The following is a 19,224-nucleotide window of genomic DNA, read 5'->3' as shown; positions in this document are numbered from 1 at the left end:
TTATTAAAAGAATCAAGCAGAGCTTCTGGAAATAAAATAATTCCAGGAAATACCAAACACAGTGGAAAGCCTCAAGAATAGGCTAGATCAGGCAGAGGAAAGAATCTCAGAGCTAGAAGAAAACACCTTTGAATTAAATAACTCATTAAAAGAGAAAGAAGAGAGAAATAAGAGGAATGAAAAAAGCCTACAGGAAATATAGGATTGGCCGGGCGTGGTGGCTCACGCCTACAATCCTAGCACTCTGGGAGGCTGAGGCGGGGAGTGGGCAGGGGGTTGCTTAAGGTGAGGAGTTTGAGACCGGCCTGAGCAATAGCGAGACACCATCTCTACAAAAAATAGGAAAATTAGCTGGGTGTGGTGGTGCATGCCTGTAGTCCCAGCTACTTGGGAGGCAGAGGCAGGAGAATCACTTGAGCCCAGGAGTCTGACGTTGCTGTGAGCTAGGATGATGCCATGGCACTCCAGCCTCGGCAACAGAGTGAGACTCTGTCTCAAAAAAAAAAAAAAAAAAAAATGGGATTATGTAAAGAGGCCTAAGTATTCACAGGAAGTATTCACATCTGCATTATATGCTGATCAGTACAACAGACACCCACCAGGGTAAAACCGTCCAAATGCTAAAGTTTAGAGCCCAGTTACCACATTGGCTCAAAAGGTAAAACAAAACCATAAAGTTCTAGGCAACAGGATGAAGAGAAATCCACCCTACTTATCAATTCTTTCAATAAATGTCAATGGCTTGAACTCCCCACTGAAGAGACACAGGCTGGCTGAATGGATAAAAACATACAAGCCAAATATCTGCTGTTTCAAGAAAACGCATCTAACAAACAAGGACCCATTCAGACTCAAGGTGAAGGGATGAAAACAGTATTCCACGTAAATAGAAACCAAAAGAAAGCTGGTGTTGCCACTCTCATATCAGATAACGTGGATTTCAAATCAACAAAAATAAAGACAGACAAAGACAGTCATTACATAATGGTGAAGGGAACAATTCAACAAGATACAACAATGATAAACATCTATGCACACAACACAGGTACGCCCAGCTTCATAAAGCAAATCCTACTTGATCTAAACAAAATGATAAACAACCGCATTGTAATAGCTGGGGACTTCAAGACCCCACTGACAGAACAGGACAGATCTTCCAAGAAGAAAATAAACAAAGAAACAATGGACTTAAACGGGACTCTAGAACAAATGGGCCTAACAGACATTTATAGAAAATTCTACCCCAAAACTACTGAACATACATTCTCATCAGCTCACAGAACATTCTCTAAGATTGATCACACCCTAGGTCACAAAACACGTCTCAACAAATTAAGAAAAAAAAAGAAATTATACCATGTATCTTCTGAGATCACAGTGGAATAAAATTAGAAATCAAATACCACAGAAATACTCAACTCTACACAAATTGATTGGAAATTAAACAACCTACTGCTGAATGATTATTGGGTCAAGGAGGAAATTAAGAAGGAAATCAAAAGATTCTTCAAACTAAATGACAAAGGGGACACATGTTACCAAAATCTGTGGAATTCTGCAAAAGCAGTCCTAAGAGAAAAATTCACAGCTTTAAAATGCCTATGTTCAAAAGCAGAAAGATCTCAGGATCAACAATCTAATGAATCATCTCAAGGAATTGAAAAAGGAAGAGGAAACCAGTTCCAAATCCAGCAGAAGAAAAGAAATAACTAAGGTCAGAGCAGAACTAAATGAAATCAATAACAAAAGAATTATATAGAAGATTAATGAAATAAAAAGTTGGTTCTTTGAAAAGATAAACAAAATCGACAGACATCTCATTAGATTAACCAGAAACAGAAAAGAAAGGACCCTGATAGGCTCAATCAAAAATGAAAAAGAAGATATTACAACTGATACCATGAAAATACAAAATATCATCTCTGAAGACTATAAACATCTCTTTCCACATAAACTTGAAAACGTGGAGGAAATGGAGAAATTCTGGGAAATACACACCTCCCTAGGCTCAATCAGGAAGAAACAGAATTCCTGAACACACCAATATCAAGTAACAAAATTGAAGAAGCAATAAAAAATCCTCCAACAAAAAAAATTCCCAGACCAGATGATTTCACACTGGCATTTTACCAGACCTACAAAGAACTGGTACCTATACTGCAGAAATTATTTCATAACATTGAGAAGGAAGGAATCCTTCCCAACTTGTTGTATGAAGCCAGTATCACCTTGATACCAAAGCCAGGAAAGGACACAACAAAAAAAGAAAACTACAGACCAATATCGCCTTGAATATAAGTGCAAAAATTCTCAACAAAATCCTAGGAAACAGAATTCAGCTACATGTAAAAAAATAATACACCATGAGCAAGTAAGCTTCATCTTGGGGATGCAAGGATGCTTCAACACATGCAAATCTATAAATGTGATTCACCACATAAATAGAAGCAAAAACAAAGTCTATGCGATCCTCTCAATAGATGCAGAAAAAGCATTAGACAGAATTCAGCACCCTTTTAAGATAATGACTCACAACAAAATAGGCATAGATGGAACAAACCTCAAAATTATAAAGCCATATATGACAAACCCACAGCCAACATCATACTGAATGGGGAAAACTTGAAAACATTCCCGCTTAGAATTAGAACTAGATAAGGTTGCCCACTGTCACCACTTCTATTCAACATAGTGCTAGAAGTCCTAGCCAGAGCAATCGGGCAAGAGAAAGAAATCAGGGTACCCAAATTGGGACAGAAGAGATCAAATTATCGCTTTTTGCTGACGATATGATTTTATATTTAGAAACCCCAAAGATTCTGCCAAGAGACTCCTGGAATTGATGAATAAATTCAGCAAAGTCTCCAGTTACAAAATCAACATAGACAAATGAGTACCATTCTATACACCAACCACAGTCAAGCTGAGAATCAAATCAAAGACTCAATACTTTTCACAATAGCAACAAAGAAAATAAAACACTTAGGAATATATTTAACCAAGGAGGGGAAAGACCTCTACAGAGAGAACTATGAAACACTGAGGCAGGAAATCGCAGAGGATGCAAACAAATGGAAAAACATATCATGTCCATGGATCAACAGAATCAACATTGTTAAAATGTCTATACTACCCAAAGTGATTTATAGATTTAATGCAATCCCCATTAAAATACCAACACCATTATTCATAGATCTAGAAAAAATAATTCTACACCTCGTATGGAACCAGAAAAGAGCCCAAATAGCCAAAGTAATCTTAAGCAAAAAGAAAACATCAGGAGACATCACTTTACTAGACTTCAAGCTACACTACAAGGCTATAGTAACCAAAACAGCATGGTACTGGCATAGACCAATGGAACAAGACTGAGAACCCAGATATAAAACCATCCTCATATTGCCATCTGATCTTTGACAAACCAGACAGTATCATACACTGGGGAAAAGAATCCCTATTCAATAAATGGTGCTGGGAAAATTGGATAGCCATATGTAGAAGACTGAAACAGAATCTGCACCTCTCACCACTCACAAAAATTAATTCACGATGGATAACAGACTTAAACCTAAGGCACAAAACTATAAGAATTCCAGAAGAAAATGTTAGAAAAACTCTTACAGATATTGGCCTAGGCAAAGAATTTGTGAAGGAGACCCCAAAAGCAATCACAGCACCTACAAAAATTAATAAATGGGACCTGATTAAATTGAAAAGCTTCTGCACAGCCAAGGAAACAATCAATAGAGTGAATAGACAACCTACAGAATGGGAGAAAATATTTGCGTGCTATACATTCAATAAGAGGATGATAACCAGAATCTACAAAGAACTCAAGCAAATCAGCAAGAAAAAAATCAAACAAACCCATTAAAAAGTGGGCAAAAGACATGAACAGAAGCTTTTCAAAAGAAGATAGACTAATAGCCAAAAAACTTATGAAAAAATGCTCAGTGTCTCTAATCACCAGGGAAATGCAAATCAAAACCATAATGAGATATCACCTAACTCCAGTGAAAATGGCTTTTATCAAAAAGTCCAAACACAACAGACACCAGCAGGGATGCAGAGAGAAAGGAACACTCACATACTGTTGGTGGAACTGTAAACTAGTACAATCTCTATGTAAAGTGGTAAGGAGATACCTCAAAGAAGTAAAAGTAGCCCTAACATTTGATCCACCAACCTACTATTGGGTATTTACCCAGAAGAAAAAAAGTCATTTTATCAAAAAGACATTTGCACTTGAATGTTTATTGTAACACATTCACAATCGCAAAGATGTGGAATCAATCCAAGTGCCCATCAACAGATGAGTGGATTAATAAAATGTGGTATATGTATACCATGGAGGACTACTCAGCCATAAAAAACGATGGAGAACTAATACCTTTTGTAACAACCTGGATGGAACTGGAGATCATTCTTCTAAGTGAAGTATCGCGAGATTGGAAAAACAAACACCACACGTACTCTCTAGTAAGATGGAACTAATTGATCAACACTCATGTGCACAAATGGAAGTAAAACTCAATGGAAACTAAGCAGGTGGAAGGAGGGAGGTGGGGATGGGTAAATTTACACCTAATGGGTATAATGCACACTATCTGGGTGATGGGCACACTTATAACTTTGATTCGAACTGTACAAAAGTAATTCATGTAACCAAAATATTTGTACCACCACAAAAAAAAAAAAAAAGCCTCAGGGGTAAAGAGCAATGTAATTATGCCAGGGATTAAATCAGTATTTAAGGCTAATTTTGACACTTGCCTTGAGGAGCAAAATTCGGAATATATTAAGTGGGCAGGTTGAAAGCGTTAGTGAAAGCACACTCAAATCCTAGACTCTGATGGGAAATGTTTTCAAGTTAGGTGAAAACACTGCCTGGAAATAGAATATGCTTTCCTTTTCTATGTTTAAATAAAAATCTAATTAAGTATTTAAGTAAAAAAAAAAATTTGTAAAACTGACACCTCCTCCTATATCCTGCAAAAGGTAATAAATAAAGTGCTTTTTACCTTGTTGAAGACTATTGTGAAGACAATTGACAAATGTTGCTAATATAGTCGCTACATTCATTACTTGCCAGCACTGGGCAAGACCAAGAGTAAAAAGTTCATTCCAATAAGCTTTCACCAACGATATGCTGTTTTCTTGCCTATTAAAAACAAAAACAAAAGCATAAATCAGATATTATTAAAGTGAATTTTATAAACTTTACAACTGATCCACATATTTAAAAATGAAATACTAAAATTACTCTAGAAACACCAAATGGGCATGCACTTGATCAATACTGTGTTGTGTATATACAGCTGATAAAAATTAATGAGGAATGCTTACAAATTTAAATATTAGCTAGCTCATTATCAGCCAGTTTATAAGAACAATTACAAGTAATATTTCAAACTAAAAAAGTTGAGGCTTTAATCTCACACTCCACGGAAATGGAATAAAAGATTGTTTTAAAAATAAAAAACGAGCATACGTTTAAAAAACCTTTCCCAGGCTTTCTTTTGCCTTGAATGCAAGTAAATACTTTTTTTTTTTAAAGGGAAATTAGAATTATGACAGTAGGTAAGTAACCAATTTCATGGGAGAAATGGTTCATTCTATAAGTATGTTTCAGATGAGACATAAGCATTCCTATAAATGAGATAACCAGGATTTTAAACAAGAGATAAGAAAGGTCAAAAGTCCTTTCTTGAATTTCAGAATAACAATCTCAACAGCATAAAAGAGCAGAAAAAAAGATATTAGAACAGGAGTCAAAGCACCAGGGTTTTAAGACTTATGCATTTGAAATTAGGTAAATAAGCTTCCCAGGTCTCAGGCTGCTTAACTATAAAAAATACTGACACTATATGTTTTATATTTGCTTAGAGGTATTAAGAGGTGCAAATATAAGAATTAGCTGGGCGTAGTGGCATATGCCTGTAGTCCCAGCTACTCAGGAGGCTGAGGTGAGAGGATCCCTTGAGGCCAGGAGTCTGAGGTTGTAGTGTGTCATGATCACATCTGTGAATAGCTACTGTACTCCAGCCTGGGAAACACAGTCAGACCACATTTCAAAGAAAAGAAAAGAAAAAAGAATGATGTGGATAGGCCATACATAAAGTATATGCCAGGCACTGTCCTAAGCACTAGAGAAATGGCAAATAAGATGGTTTAAGTTTGTCTTCATGAAACAGATGGGAAACATATAATTTCAAGTGTTTTACATAAGAAATATACACACATATATATGATTATATATACACTAAGTTAGTTTCAGGTAATAAAAATTCTACATTACTATAAAGTAGGATGATACATCAGAAAATGGGGAGGTTCAGGTAAGTGGTTAGAGAAGGCATTTCTTTCCTGAGCTGGCTTTTGAATAACAGAAAAAAAAAAATAAGACAGAAAAAAAAAAAAAAGAGAGAAGGCATTTCTGAGAAGGTGACATTTGAGTCATTTCAGTAGAGAAAAATGGGAGAAAATTTAAAAAAAGATCTACAGGAATAGTATTCCAGCAAGATGGAAGAAGAAGGGCAAATGTGCTAAGGTGAGAATGAGCATATAATAGGTGTTCAATAAAAATTGTTGACTGAATTACTAAATGCTATCCTATCTTCTCAGAATGTCCTTTCCCTACACTGTTAACACCTATTGATCTCTTAAACTATAGCTGAGAGTTCATTTTCTTAAATAAGTATCTTACCACGTTTCTCTTCCAACATTGTTAATCATTCCCCTTTGGTACCACCTATACACTTCTATTTTATACTTATTTTATGGTATCCTAACTTACTGTTTTAGGGCTCTGTCTCCCATACTAGATTAAATCCTCACTGAAGGCAAAGACTCCCTTACGCATTTCTGTATCTCAGCAAATAGTGCAGTGCATGGCATATAGAAGAACTCCACAAATGATTTCTGGTCTTGGGGATACAGAACAGGCAGAAGTGAGAACTTTGAAAAGACAGAGTTAGAAAAGCTGTAAGCATGGGCCCTTACAATTGAGCAGTCTTTAAACCAAACCTGTATACTTTATTATAAATAAGATAATGAAACTGTAAGAATTCTTTTCTTTCTCCAAAAAGATTTAAGTTGATAAGAACATGCTGATAGGAAATGAAATATGTATATCCTGATGAATGGTACTTAAATTTTTTTCTTCCTAATATACTTTTAAAATTAAGATAATCAGTGTGTTTAACAGAAATCAACTCATTAAGAATCACAGCCTTTCTACCTTCAAACCAATCGTAGGGAGAAAAAGAGGAAAAAAAGGAAGAAAATGAAACAACAACAACAAAAGAATCATAGCCTTCTTTATGATACTACATTTTATTAAAGAATTGAACATACTTGAAGCAAAGGCTAACACTGGCAACTTAAGAGTCACAGAGAGTAATTTTTCTCACTTGGAATTATTCAGGTGAAATTTTAACTCCAGGCTGATCTCTTTTTTATTATCTGAGAAGAATTACTCACCATAAGACATTGGATATTAAAATCAATTTGAAAGTGAAGTTTAAATGTAAAGAAAACCAGTAATTTAAAATCTCCATATAGAAAATATTTAAAAATATAAATCTTAAACAAAAATCAAAGAAAATGCACATCCTCTTAGATCCAGAAATTCCACTTATAAGAATCTATTTACTTGTTTATTTAAAAAAATTGTTTTAGAAATACAGTCATGCACATGGTATTTTGATCATTGACACACTGTATAACCAATAAGATTATAATACTGTATTTTTACTGTACCTTTTCTATGTTTAGATACACAAATATTTACCATTGTGTTACAACTGCCTACAATATTCAGCACAGTACCATGCTGTACAGGTGCATCCTAGGTTGGTAGCTTAGGTGAGTATTAGTAGGTTGTACCACCTAGGTTTGTGTAAGTATACTCTATGATGTTTGCACAATGACAAAATTGCCTAACAATTAATTTCTCATAGTGTATCCCAGTTGTTAAGCAATGCATGCCTATAACATGACTGTATGAACAAAAGTAGGCAAAAATATATGAAATGCTACAATGCATATTGTAGCACTGGATATAAAAACAAAGAAAACTGGCAACAATCCAAATGGCTTATAAGGGATGAGTAGGTAAATTATAGTATATCCATAAAATGGAATACTAGATAGTCATTAAGAAAAATTGAGTAAATTTACATGTACTGACATAAGAAGCAGTCTTTAATAAAAGTGTAAAGAGCAAGGCAAAGAATAGGACATGTAAATATGTGTATATATTTATTAAATATGGCATGGAAGAAAATCTGATAGGACACCAAACTGTTAACAGTGGGGTTAATTACCTCTGGAAGGTGAGGTTTTACTTTATAGGTCTACACTTCAGTACCACTTTAAATATGAGGAAAAAGTTAAAAGCAAATGTGAAGGAAAAGTTAGAAGCTGAAAGTTCTCACCTTAACCTCTGATTCTGAAGCTTTAAGGAGGAAACCGCTAACCAAGGTAGTTAACTAGTGAACACAGGAAAGGAAAAATAACTGAAAAAAATCAGCACTGGCTTATGCTACACACCTCCTAGTAAGAAAGTACCTTGACATTGTTGGGGAGGCTCAGAGAAAAAGTTAAAGAGTATCAACGCAGAGGATGAGAAACACCAAAATTATTATTAAGGAAAAAAGATTTAAGTGGTAACAGAGGAATAAACTATCGAATTATTTTGTTTTCAAAGGAAAAGTGAAAAAGCTAATTGTACAAATCAATTACAGAAAGATATCTATTTACATTTTCATCCAAAACCCAAACCCCCAAACCCTCATAATATAGCTAGCTTTGTTGTTTAGATGTCTTTAAAAAGTTCATTAGGTTATTAGGAAAGAAAAACTGCAAGCCCCCTTTAAAAACAAAGTTCCTAAGAGAATGAAGACAAATGACCATTTATTATGTACTTTGTAGCAGGCACTGGGTTAGATAAATTTATATTCATTATCTCACCTAAGTGACATAGCTCATAAGCAAGTGTCTCTGCCCCTAATTTACAGACACCAAGTTTCATTGAGGTAACTCGGTCCAAAGACACAAAAGCCAGCAGATGAATAAAACCAGAGTTTGAATCCAGGTGGTTGAAGTCTATGCTCCTTTAATACATCATTAGACAATTTAGCAAGTAAATGCTAAAGTCAAATTTCTCAGCATAGACTTCCCCATTTAAGGTATTTTGGGATGGGAAAAGCATGTTTGCTACCAGTTTTTCCTGTTAGGAAAACAAAATAAATGATTATTGTAGTCTAGTCACATTATACTACCTATTTTCAAAACATCTTTCTGTTAAGAAGCAAAAGGAGCTGGGTAGAGAATGTAGTCAAGGTTATCTGTCAGGCATTAAGAAAGCAATACAAGTGTTAAAAAAAAAAAAAAACCATTAAGTTGCCTAATAGCAAATATGTCAATTTCTTTTACAATAGGTATAAGTATTTTTCTCTACTATACTATATTGTTAATGTTTATTAACATATTAACTACCATATGAGTTGTATTTAACTCATGTTTTATTTAACTCATGTTGTATTTAACTCATTTAACTCAGTTTTGAGCCCGGGACCTCATGAAGCATATGTAACTCACATGTCTCTTCACCTTGGGAGTGGGGAGAACTATTTTTCAAGTTGCATATGTTAATAACACATGCACAGAAAACAATAAAAAATAACAAATTTTCATTAAATTAGGATTGTTTTGAAGTTTTTATTCTATTTATGTAATTAAACATCATGGCCTCAAGGAAAAAATTTTTTTTCTAGTGTGGCAATGTGTTAGAATATGTATTAATATGCAGGACTCAGAGATTAGATCATTGTTTATACTATTTATTTTGATAAAGAAATATGACTTTTAAGGAGTATCAACGCAGAGGATGAGAAACACTAAAATTATTACTAAGGAAAAAGATTTAAGTGGCAACTAAGGAATAAATTACTGGACTGTTTTCAAAGGAAGAGTGAAAGAGCTAATTGTACAAATTAATTACAGGGAGATACCTATTTACATTTTTATCTAAAACCAAAACCCAAAAACCCTCATAGTATAGCTAGCTATGTTGTTTAGATGTTTTTAAAAAGTTCATTAGATTAGGAAAGACAAACTGCAAGCCTCCTTTAAAAAGAAAGTTTCTAAAAGAATGAAGACTGTACTATATTGTTAATGTTCATAAAAATATGTACATAGGACTCACAATTACAGATTAGATCACTGTTTATACTATTTATTTTGATAAAGAAATATGACTTTTGACCCACCTATACCTGGAGATACTGAAGGCACTGGTCCTCAGGGAAAAATAATCAGTGATATGGAATAAACTCACAAAGTTATAGCAAGCATTACATTTGTTTCAGTGGCATTTTAAAAGATTCAACTTTTGTGCTAAGCATAATCATGCCAAGTACCCTCCATCACCCCTCCAACAGAATCTACCACTACCTATCTAGTCACTTACTTACATTATACAGGAAGAACTTAAAACCAAAAACTGAATTCCTCTAAGTATTGAAACCATGAATCTTAAACAGAAAATTAACACCCTTGTAAAATACGGAAGCCTTATAAAATACAAATGGTACAAACCTATTGTTCCCTTTGATTGAAGTAAGTGATCAAAACAAACCTGACTTTTAGAAAATGATTAATGTTGCTTAACTGTATCTCTCTGTAAAATCAGGCCTTTGTTATCCACTTTTGTATTTAGAGATAAAAGTACAACCAATGGCAGTTTCTAGATTTAGAATAGTTTTTATTTCCACATAACAGAATTTCTCTGTCATTAGCACTTAGTCCTCATCCATCTGATTAGGTCAACATATAAATAAGATCTATAAATTATCTAGACATGGATAAGAAGAGTTTGTGTAGCAGTTAATAGCCTTGATAGCCAGATCAATAGTTATTCTAATTACAAAGAATCCTGTGGCTGTTACATTGAAACTGATTTTCAATATAGATCACAGGGAAATGTGGCTGCCAATATAAAATTAATTATTTTACAACCAGAAGCCTCAAGCTTTATTTTTGGTTTCTTCAACATCTGGATTATTTCCATAGGATGATTACACCCAATTTAACAGAAGTATTTAAGATCACTGGTGCTAGGAATAATTCAGAGTTCAAATCATTCCCCAAATTTCCTTCCTTTTGTTGTTTTACTATGATAATTGATAGCCTATTAAGAAAAATAGGCTTTCAGGCGTAAGTATGCCAGTTACAAGTTTAGCAAACTACACTTAATCCTTTAAAATTAATAAACTGCTAATATGCAAATTTACATTGTAGTTTAATTTTTTCTAAAAAAACATACTGGAGAAATTCTGAAAGCTGAATGTTATTTTGAGAGAAAAGACTAACAATAATTTTAAAGGTTAACCATTCTAAATCATTCTTTTAGTCTATGTAGTGGTAATATGAGTACATGATTTAATGCATGGTACATCTAACACTGATTAAAAAGCCAACTTATAATATTGAATATGCCTTTATTCAATTCTGTGTATGCCTTTTACAGTCATGACTCAGATGTTTCTTAGTTATATTCAAAATAGTCTCTAGGGATAAGGGATGGGCAGTTATTACTCCCATTTGGCAAATGGGAGAACAGATGTACAGGACATGAAAGTGAACTGTTTACAAAATCATATTGGTGAGCAGGGTCCTGTGAGTTGAATAAAAACATTCTGTGGGCTTAACTTTTCCATTGTCTTGCCTTTTTAAACCAGTTACTTTAAAGCAATCTAAATAAATATGACAAACTTTAGGTAAAGCTTGGGTTTCTTATAGCAGACCATTTACCATTTCATCTGATTGCTTCAGAACAAAATTCCGATGTACTCTTTAGATTTAGACCAAACCTCTAAATCACTGTAGGAAGTACAATGGGGGCTTACACTTTCTTTTCTTTCTTTCTTTCTTTTCTTGAACCAAATGATTAGAAAACAATTTTCTCTATTTTTAAACATAATCACTGAAAGCACATTTCAGCCCCTTGGTAATGCCTGGGATGAATGCTGAAACAGTAGTGGTGGGAGGAAAACAACAACCTAGGGCATTCCTACAGACCCTTTCTCTGAGCCAATGAAAGACAGGGCCTATTACAATATAATATAATGGTCTATCAACTCAACTTATTATATTCTATCCATATTGTTAACTTAGTCAAAGTATGAAATATGAATACTCTTCCACACAAAAATAATATAGAGAAAATAGCTGCCATGATTTGTCATATAAATGATACAACTTAAAATTATGATGTTATACCATTTTTTTCCTTTAATGCAAATCCTCCCAAAATAAAAGTTCTTGGTTAACGTACATTTGTGCTACAAAATCACGTTTATATTCAAGGACTTCAAAACACTCACCCTAGAGCCTGGAAAGAAGGAATCGAAAGTGCCCAGTGCATTGATAAGAACAGCAGTCTGGAGGCAGACTCCCCAATGTAGTGCACATTCAGGTACTCAGGCATAGGAGAAGGCATGGTGAGCTAGTATGAACAGGGATTTAGGTAAATTATCTTGTGACTAAAAGTTCTAAATTACTATTTCTTTGAAAAAGTTGAATGTAAACATAACACATCAAATATTATATGAATCTAAATTATTCACAAAAAAGGCGAATCTTGAAATAATCCAAGTCATTGGATTTTACAGCTAACAACAGGCCTTAGAATAAATAAGCAGACCATAGTTCTAACAAAGCAATATTCAGACAAGCAGAATGTCACTTAATAAATATCAACCATAATACTATCTGGTTGTGTTTTTAAAAGTTACTTCCTGTCTTGGTCTAAGAATGTGTTTTTTACCTTCCCTCCTTTCCTCTCTCTCCGTTAACAATGGCATACAACAAATTTAGTTTAAGGAGAAATCCTGTATGCTAATTATCCCCTTCATTTAGGCTATGAGGTTAACAAATTCAAATACTTACAGGGCCAGGAGAGCAAGGAGTGAAATAGGCTTTCTGGTACCAACTGGGGAGAGCATATTCCCAGATAAAATCCTGACTTCAACTTAGCATAATGAAAACATATGGCAATTTGGGCTCAGCACTGCCAGCTCTTTCAATTTTCCAAAGAGCATGTTCTATGCAAAAATTGGTACTGAATAAAAAAGTATTTTTAAAAATATTCTACAGATAAAATATGTTTGTGGACATACCACTTGCAGGCTATCAGTTTGTATTGCTGACCTTAAGCAGTTCTTCAAAATGTTTGTCCATTGTTGAAAATAAATATCCTACATAAAAACACTTCTAAAAGGATTTTTGGAAATCTTTTAAAGAAAACTTTTACTACTACAAATGAAATGTAATTTCACCTATAAGAAACGTTATTTTATCTATTTTTTTTTTTTTTTTTGGAGACAGGGTCTCACTCTGTGGCCTGGGCTTGAGTCCAGTGGCATCATTACAGTTCAGTGCAACCTCAAATTCCTGGGCTCCAGTGATCCTCCTGCTTCAGCCTCCCAAGTAGCTGGGACTACAGGCACATGCCACCACGCCCGGCTAATTTTTTTATTTTTTGTAGAGACAGAGTCTCACATGTTGCTTAGGCTGGTCTTAAACTTCTGGCCTCAAGCAATCCTACCACCTTGGCTTCTCAAAGTGGTAGGATTACAGGTGTGAGCTACCGTGACTAGCCTCTACTTTTTAATTACTGAAATGATCAATAGTATCAAGTATAGCGAGGATAGAGAAAAAAAGTACTCACACACTACTGAGGGTGGGTAAACCGGAGAGCAATTTGGCTGTTATCTACCAAAATTTAAAAAATAAGTACACCCTGTGACCTAATAATACCACTTCTAAATCTCTATTCCAGCAAAATACTTGCACTCATGCACAAAAAAAATGTATAAAGATGTCTATTGTAGCTATACTTCTAATAGTGAAATTAAAAGCTTGCAATGATCCAAATTGCCATCACTAGGGAAAATAATAATCCATGTTATAGAACACCCTATAAACATTAAAATTAGTAAGATAAATGAGATGTAATGGCATAGAAAAAACATCTCACAGACATCTCAGTGGAAAAAAAATGGCAAAACAGTACACAGATAATTCATGTTAAATAACATGTACAGTGTGTATGTATATATCTATATCTATGTATACATAAAAAGGACAGAAGGAAACACACTACACAGTTAACAGCAGCTATCTCTGGGGTAGGGTAGGTGGATGTGCCTATATGTATTTTTCTGGGGGATGAATATACACACATATATATAACTTTCATCAGATTCTGAAAGGTGTCTATGATGTCAACCAGATCAAAAGATTTTCATCAAAATGATATAAAAGTTGTCTAGAAATGTTACATAAAAATGTAAAAAACCAAAAAACTGCGTTTGTTCGGTATTAGCCGCAAATGGTTTAAGAATGTTTTAGAAATGCTTACTAGAGTAGTAAATTAAAATACAATTACTTAAGACAATTCCTAAGAGAATTGTAGGCAAGCAAATATCAAACATCTAAATGTAATTATTAGGATATAACTGTTTCTACATTTGAGTATATATATATACTAAAAAAACTTGGTAACTTTTTCAGAATTGCCCAAGGTGAGCAGGTAAGAAAAAAAATCCCCCCAAATTAGGGGAATTATCAATAATTACTGGTTTCAAGCGCAAGGGGTAAGTTACAAAACAACAAAAAAAGAATATCCTTTGCTAAATAGTTTTAAATTGTCTTTTAATTAACAAAATACTTGTGATGTATAAAATGTATAATGGCTTTGATTTATACAACAACGGTGGCAACTGAAACCTTTCTGCTGATTTAATCACAAAATGAAATAATTTGTCATACACATGAAAGGAACTTATTAAAAATACTAACTACACTATGTTGCATTATTTTATAGAGAGGAAATCTTTCATAATTTGTCTGTTTTACATACTTAATACACCTCCTAACATTATGAATCAGAAAGCTAAAAAAACAATAATCTATTCAACAAGTCTTTTAGACCAGTGGTCCCCAACCATTTTGGCACCAGAGACTGGTTTCATGGAAGACAATTTTTCACGGACCGCGGGTGAGGAGTTGGGGTGTCATGGGTAGGTGGGGTATGGTGTGGAGCTCAGGTGGTGATGGGCAGCCTGATTCCCAACAGGCCACAGACCAACAGCGGGCCGTGGCCTGGGGATTGGGGACCACAGTATTAGACTGAAAAGACAAAGATTTCTTCCTAGAGAAGGTGAGCTTCTACTACAAAGATGTTAAAGCTTCCCCCAAATGCCTGTGGAACTTTAGGTTTACAAATCGAATTATACACATTTTTTCAAATTAAAAAAATTTAGTATGTTGAGCTGAATTTTTTTTTTGAGACAGAGTCTTGCTCTGTTGCCTGGGCTAGAGTGCCGTGGCGTCAGCCTAGCTCACAGCAACCTCAGACTCCTGGGTTGAGCTGAATTTTTAAAGAGTACTGACAACAACTAAACGTGACTGACCTATTTGAAAAGTTATTACTTGCTTTACAATTATCTTTCTATAACAGTTTATTACGGAATTCTGACAACAGCCTGCATGATATGGCTTTTAAAAAATCATCTGACTTGAGTCAGGAGATCTGGATTCTATTTCCAACTTTTCATTAATTACTTATATGACCATAGATTGTACATACATTCAGTAATCATTCACTGAAAGTTCACAGCTAAGTGCTGTTGTCTCAGTAGAGGAATAAAATGAAAACTAAATGAGCTATAGAAAGGGCTAAAAAAGAGAATGACATGCGTGAGAAACGACAGGCAATTGGATTAGAATGTGAAGGGACCTAAAAGGTCAAGTTATGGAGACTGGACTTAATCCCACACAGACAAAGGGAAGCTATTAAAGGATTATAAGTAGCAGAGTGACCTAATTAGGTTGATTTTTAACAAATATCACGCTGGTACCAGTGCACAGGACAAGACAGAAAAGAGAGCCTGGAAGCAAAGCTATTACTGTAATAGTTCAAGAAAGAAATTTTAAAAGGCCTAAAATATGGCAATGGAAATGAAGAGGAAGGGGGAAATTCAAGTAATAGAATGGTTAAGATTCAGCTATGGAACGGAGGGGGAGCAAGACATGAGCAGCATGAAGACCACCACCAAGCTGCAAACTAGGACTGTGATTCTAACACTGAGAGAATAAATGCAAGAGAATAACAGTTTTGGAAATCACCTTGCTTCTGTTGCATATACTTATTTCTACAGTGGGAATACTGTCTACATTATAAGGAAATTTTAAGAATCAAATGAAATAAGGTATATGAATGAAATCATGCCAAAAACTCTGAAGCTTAATAAAAAGTTAAATGCTACTATTGTCCTTCATTTTTCAGAATCAAATTTCAAGTTTAATTATTAGACGGTTTCTCCTTACTACCTAGATTGCTTTAAACAAGACACTGAAAATCTCTAAATTTCTTTCTTCGGACACAAAATGAGAATAAAAATTCTAACCTCTTCAACAGAATGTGGTAAGTCTCAAATGAAAGAATGTATGTGAAAATATGCTGCAAACTACAGCGTACATAAAAATGCAACAGAGAAACAAAATGCTATTCAGCTTAGCAATTAAGACAGGATTGACTTATTTGATTACAGATGTCAGGTCTTAAAATCCATGACCAGAAAACCTCAACGAAAGAACTAACCATGAAACTACCAGACTCTAGGAACTAAGCAGGGAAATCACGAAGAAGCAAAACTCTTGACTTCACAGGGCTGGAAACAAGAATCAGAGAAAGAGCTGTTCTTTTCAGGAGAGTAAGATACTTTATAGTGCTGACTCTGAGGATACCCAGAGCAAAGGAGATCAAAGGTGGAATGAAAACAGCCAATTCCAGAAGGAAAAAAAGGGTCTACTTTACCTAATTCATCTTGCCAAAACATTTCAACCAGAATCAAAAATTTTGAGGACCAACATCAACAATACAAAGGGTGCACTGATTCTACTTTCTAAAGAGTACTCTGTCCTTTTTCCTTATAATGGATCCTCTTCCTACATCTATCTCATTTTATCCTTCCTCTCATTTAAATCCAAAGCAGAAAATAAAACTAAGAAAACAAAAGAATATCGTTTTGGAACAATGGGAAAAATAAAGTTTGCCTTGCTCGACTGTTGTCCATAGCTCCTACCATAATTCTTAAGGATGATACTGACTATTCCAATTACTTTTTCTAACAGTATCCATAAAAAGTTTTCCTGTACAGTACAGATAAAACATTTCTATTTTTTTCCATGTAAATTATCTTTAGTAAAATGTCACATAAAAATTGGTTTTACTGATATAATTTATTGGCTATATCTAATTACATCAATTATTTAGTCACTGAGTTTTCAGGTCTTTTATAAATACAAATATTATCACATGCAAGTTTGGCCAATGTCACACCGATTTTGTGTTCATTATTTCTACCAGTAATACACATATCTATTTGCTAACTATGCATATTTTCCTAAGAAATTCATGGAATTTTATAATACATAGTAAAATTATGAGTAATCACCCTCAGGCATTCCAGGACTGCCATTTATTATTAAATGAAATTTCCTATGTACATTCAATAACTTTGTATACATCTTGCAAAGAGTGGTTAAAGTGGACTGTTCAAAACAATAGGGTCTTAACACAGGGTCTCAACAGTGAGCATATCCAAGCTCTGCTCCAAACATTATTTGAATGACAAATCAAGTAGCTGAAAGTGATTTTCCAGTCTTCTACATGTATTGTTTCCATCATAAATAAATGTATTTAGGGGACAAAATAAATTACAAATGTACCTTCTCCAAAATGGTTAAAAACCAAAAGTTAAAATGTATTAAACAGGCCGGGCGCGGTGGCTCACGCCTGTAATCCTAGCTCTCTGGGAGGCGAGGCGGGCGGATTGTTTGAGCTCAGGAGTTTGAAACCAGCCTGAGCAAGAGTGAGACCCCGTCTCTACTGAAAATGGAAAGAAATTAATCAGACAACTAAAAATACATAGAAAAAATTAGCCAGGCATGGTGGCGCATGCCTGTAGTCCCAGCTACTCGGGAGGCTGAGGCAGAAGGATTGCTTGAGCCCAGGAGTTTGAGGTTGCTTGAGCCAGGCTGACGCCACAGCACTCACTCTAGCCCGGGCAACAAAAGCGAGACTTTGTTTCAAAAAAAAAAAAAAAATGTATTAAATAGTTTATAGGTCTTATAATAATGCCAAAAGCTAGCTAATTAGGGTGATACATAACAAATGGAGTTTTTTGTCATTACTATGGTAAATATCTGGGTCTTAGAAATCGATTTACACTACAAGTAGTAGCTAGGCATTGAACAAAAGCAGTGTGCATTTAACACATCATGAATGCCAATAAAAAAAAAAACATATGTTCATACTCAGCTGGAAAAAAACCAAAACCTGGTATGTTTAAATAGTTCTAAAAGGCAACTTCTATAGACTTAAACCCACTAATTGCTATTACAACTGATTTATAAACAGGATGGCTTTATTGAACCATTACCTTATATAGCTAGTATATGTTTTACCTGTTTTGAAATTCTATCAAGGATATTTCTGACTTTAAAAGCACAAATATACTTTGATTATTGAAGGGAAGATCAAAAATCAAATGATAATGCAATACAAAAGTTAAAAAAAATAGAGAAATACCCTGAAAGCTACATGTGAATCGCTGAGAAGTGGCCCCTCTTTTTCGATGCAATTTATGCTCGAATCTCCAGCAATCAGGTGTACACTTCCTTCTGTGCCCTCTACTGAGCTCTGACAGGTTGTGCTTTCTCCAGGATTCAATGCTTTTGCGAGAGTATCAAATGCCCTATAAGGAGACATCAGAAGCTGTGAGCTTGGCCAATCTCCACAATAAAATGAAAATTCCACACAAAATTCTGGATTTAAGATTTAAGCCTAGGCCGGGTGTAATGGCTCACGCCTGTAATCCTAGCACTTTGGGAGGCCAAGGCGGGAGGATCCCTTGAGCTCAGGAGTTCAAGACCAGCCTGAGCAAGAGTTAGACCCCATCTCTACTAAAAATAGAAAAAATTAGCCGGGTGTGGTGGCATGCACCTGTAGTCCCAGCTATGGGGAGGCTGAGGCAGGAGGATTGCTTGAGCCCAGGAGTTTGAGGTTGCTGTGAGATAGGCCGACACCATGGCACTCTAGCCCAGGCAACAGAGCGAGACTCTGTCTCAAAAAAAATAAAAAATAAAAAT

The 19,224-nt window shown here is 34.8% G+C and overlaps 1 protein-coding gene across 1 annotated transcript in view; it reads right to left on the bottom strand.

Moving 5' to 3' along the window:
* Positions 1–19,224, bottom strand: part of NR2C1 (nuclear receptor subfamily 2, group C, member 1) — a 51,574-nt gene that overhangs the window by 7,799 nt on the left and 24,551 nt on the right. Inside the window, exons 9-11 of the mRNA XM_012664049.1 lie at positions 18,665–18,830; positions 12,390–12,511; positions 5,022–5,161 (exon numbers count right to left, since the gene is read on the bottom strand). Of these exons, the coding sequence (XP_012519503.1) occupies positions 5,022–5,161; positions 12,390–12,511; positions 18,665–18,830 (428 nt within the window). The remainder of the gene's footprint in view (positions 1–5,021; positions 5,162–12,389; positions 12,512–18,664; positions 18,831–19,224) is intronic.

Source organism: Propithecus coquereli, unplaced genomic scaffold (assembly GCF_000956105.1).
Source record: "Propithecus coquereli isolate 6110/MARCELLA unplaced genomic scaffold, Pcoq_1.0 Scaffold85, whole genome shotgun sequence".
Classification (NCBI taxonomy): Eukaryota; Metazoa; Chordata; class Mammalia; order Primates; family Indriidae; genus Propithecus; species Propithecus coquereli.
The sequence above is the reverse complement of the archived record's forward strand: the minus strand, read 5'-3'. Positions and strand labels throughout refer to the sequence as shown.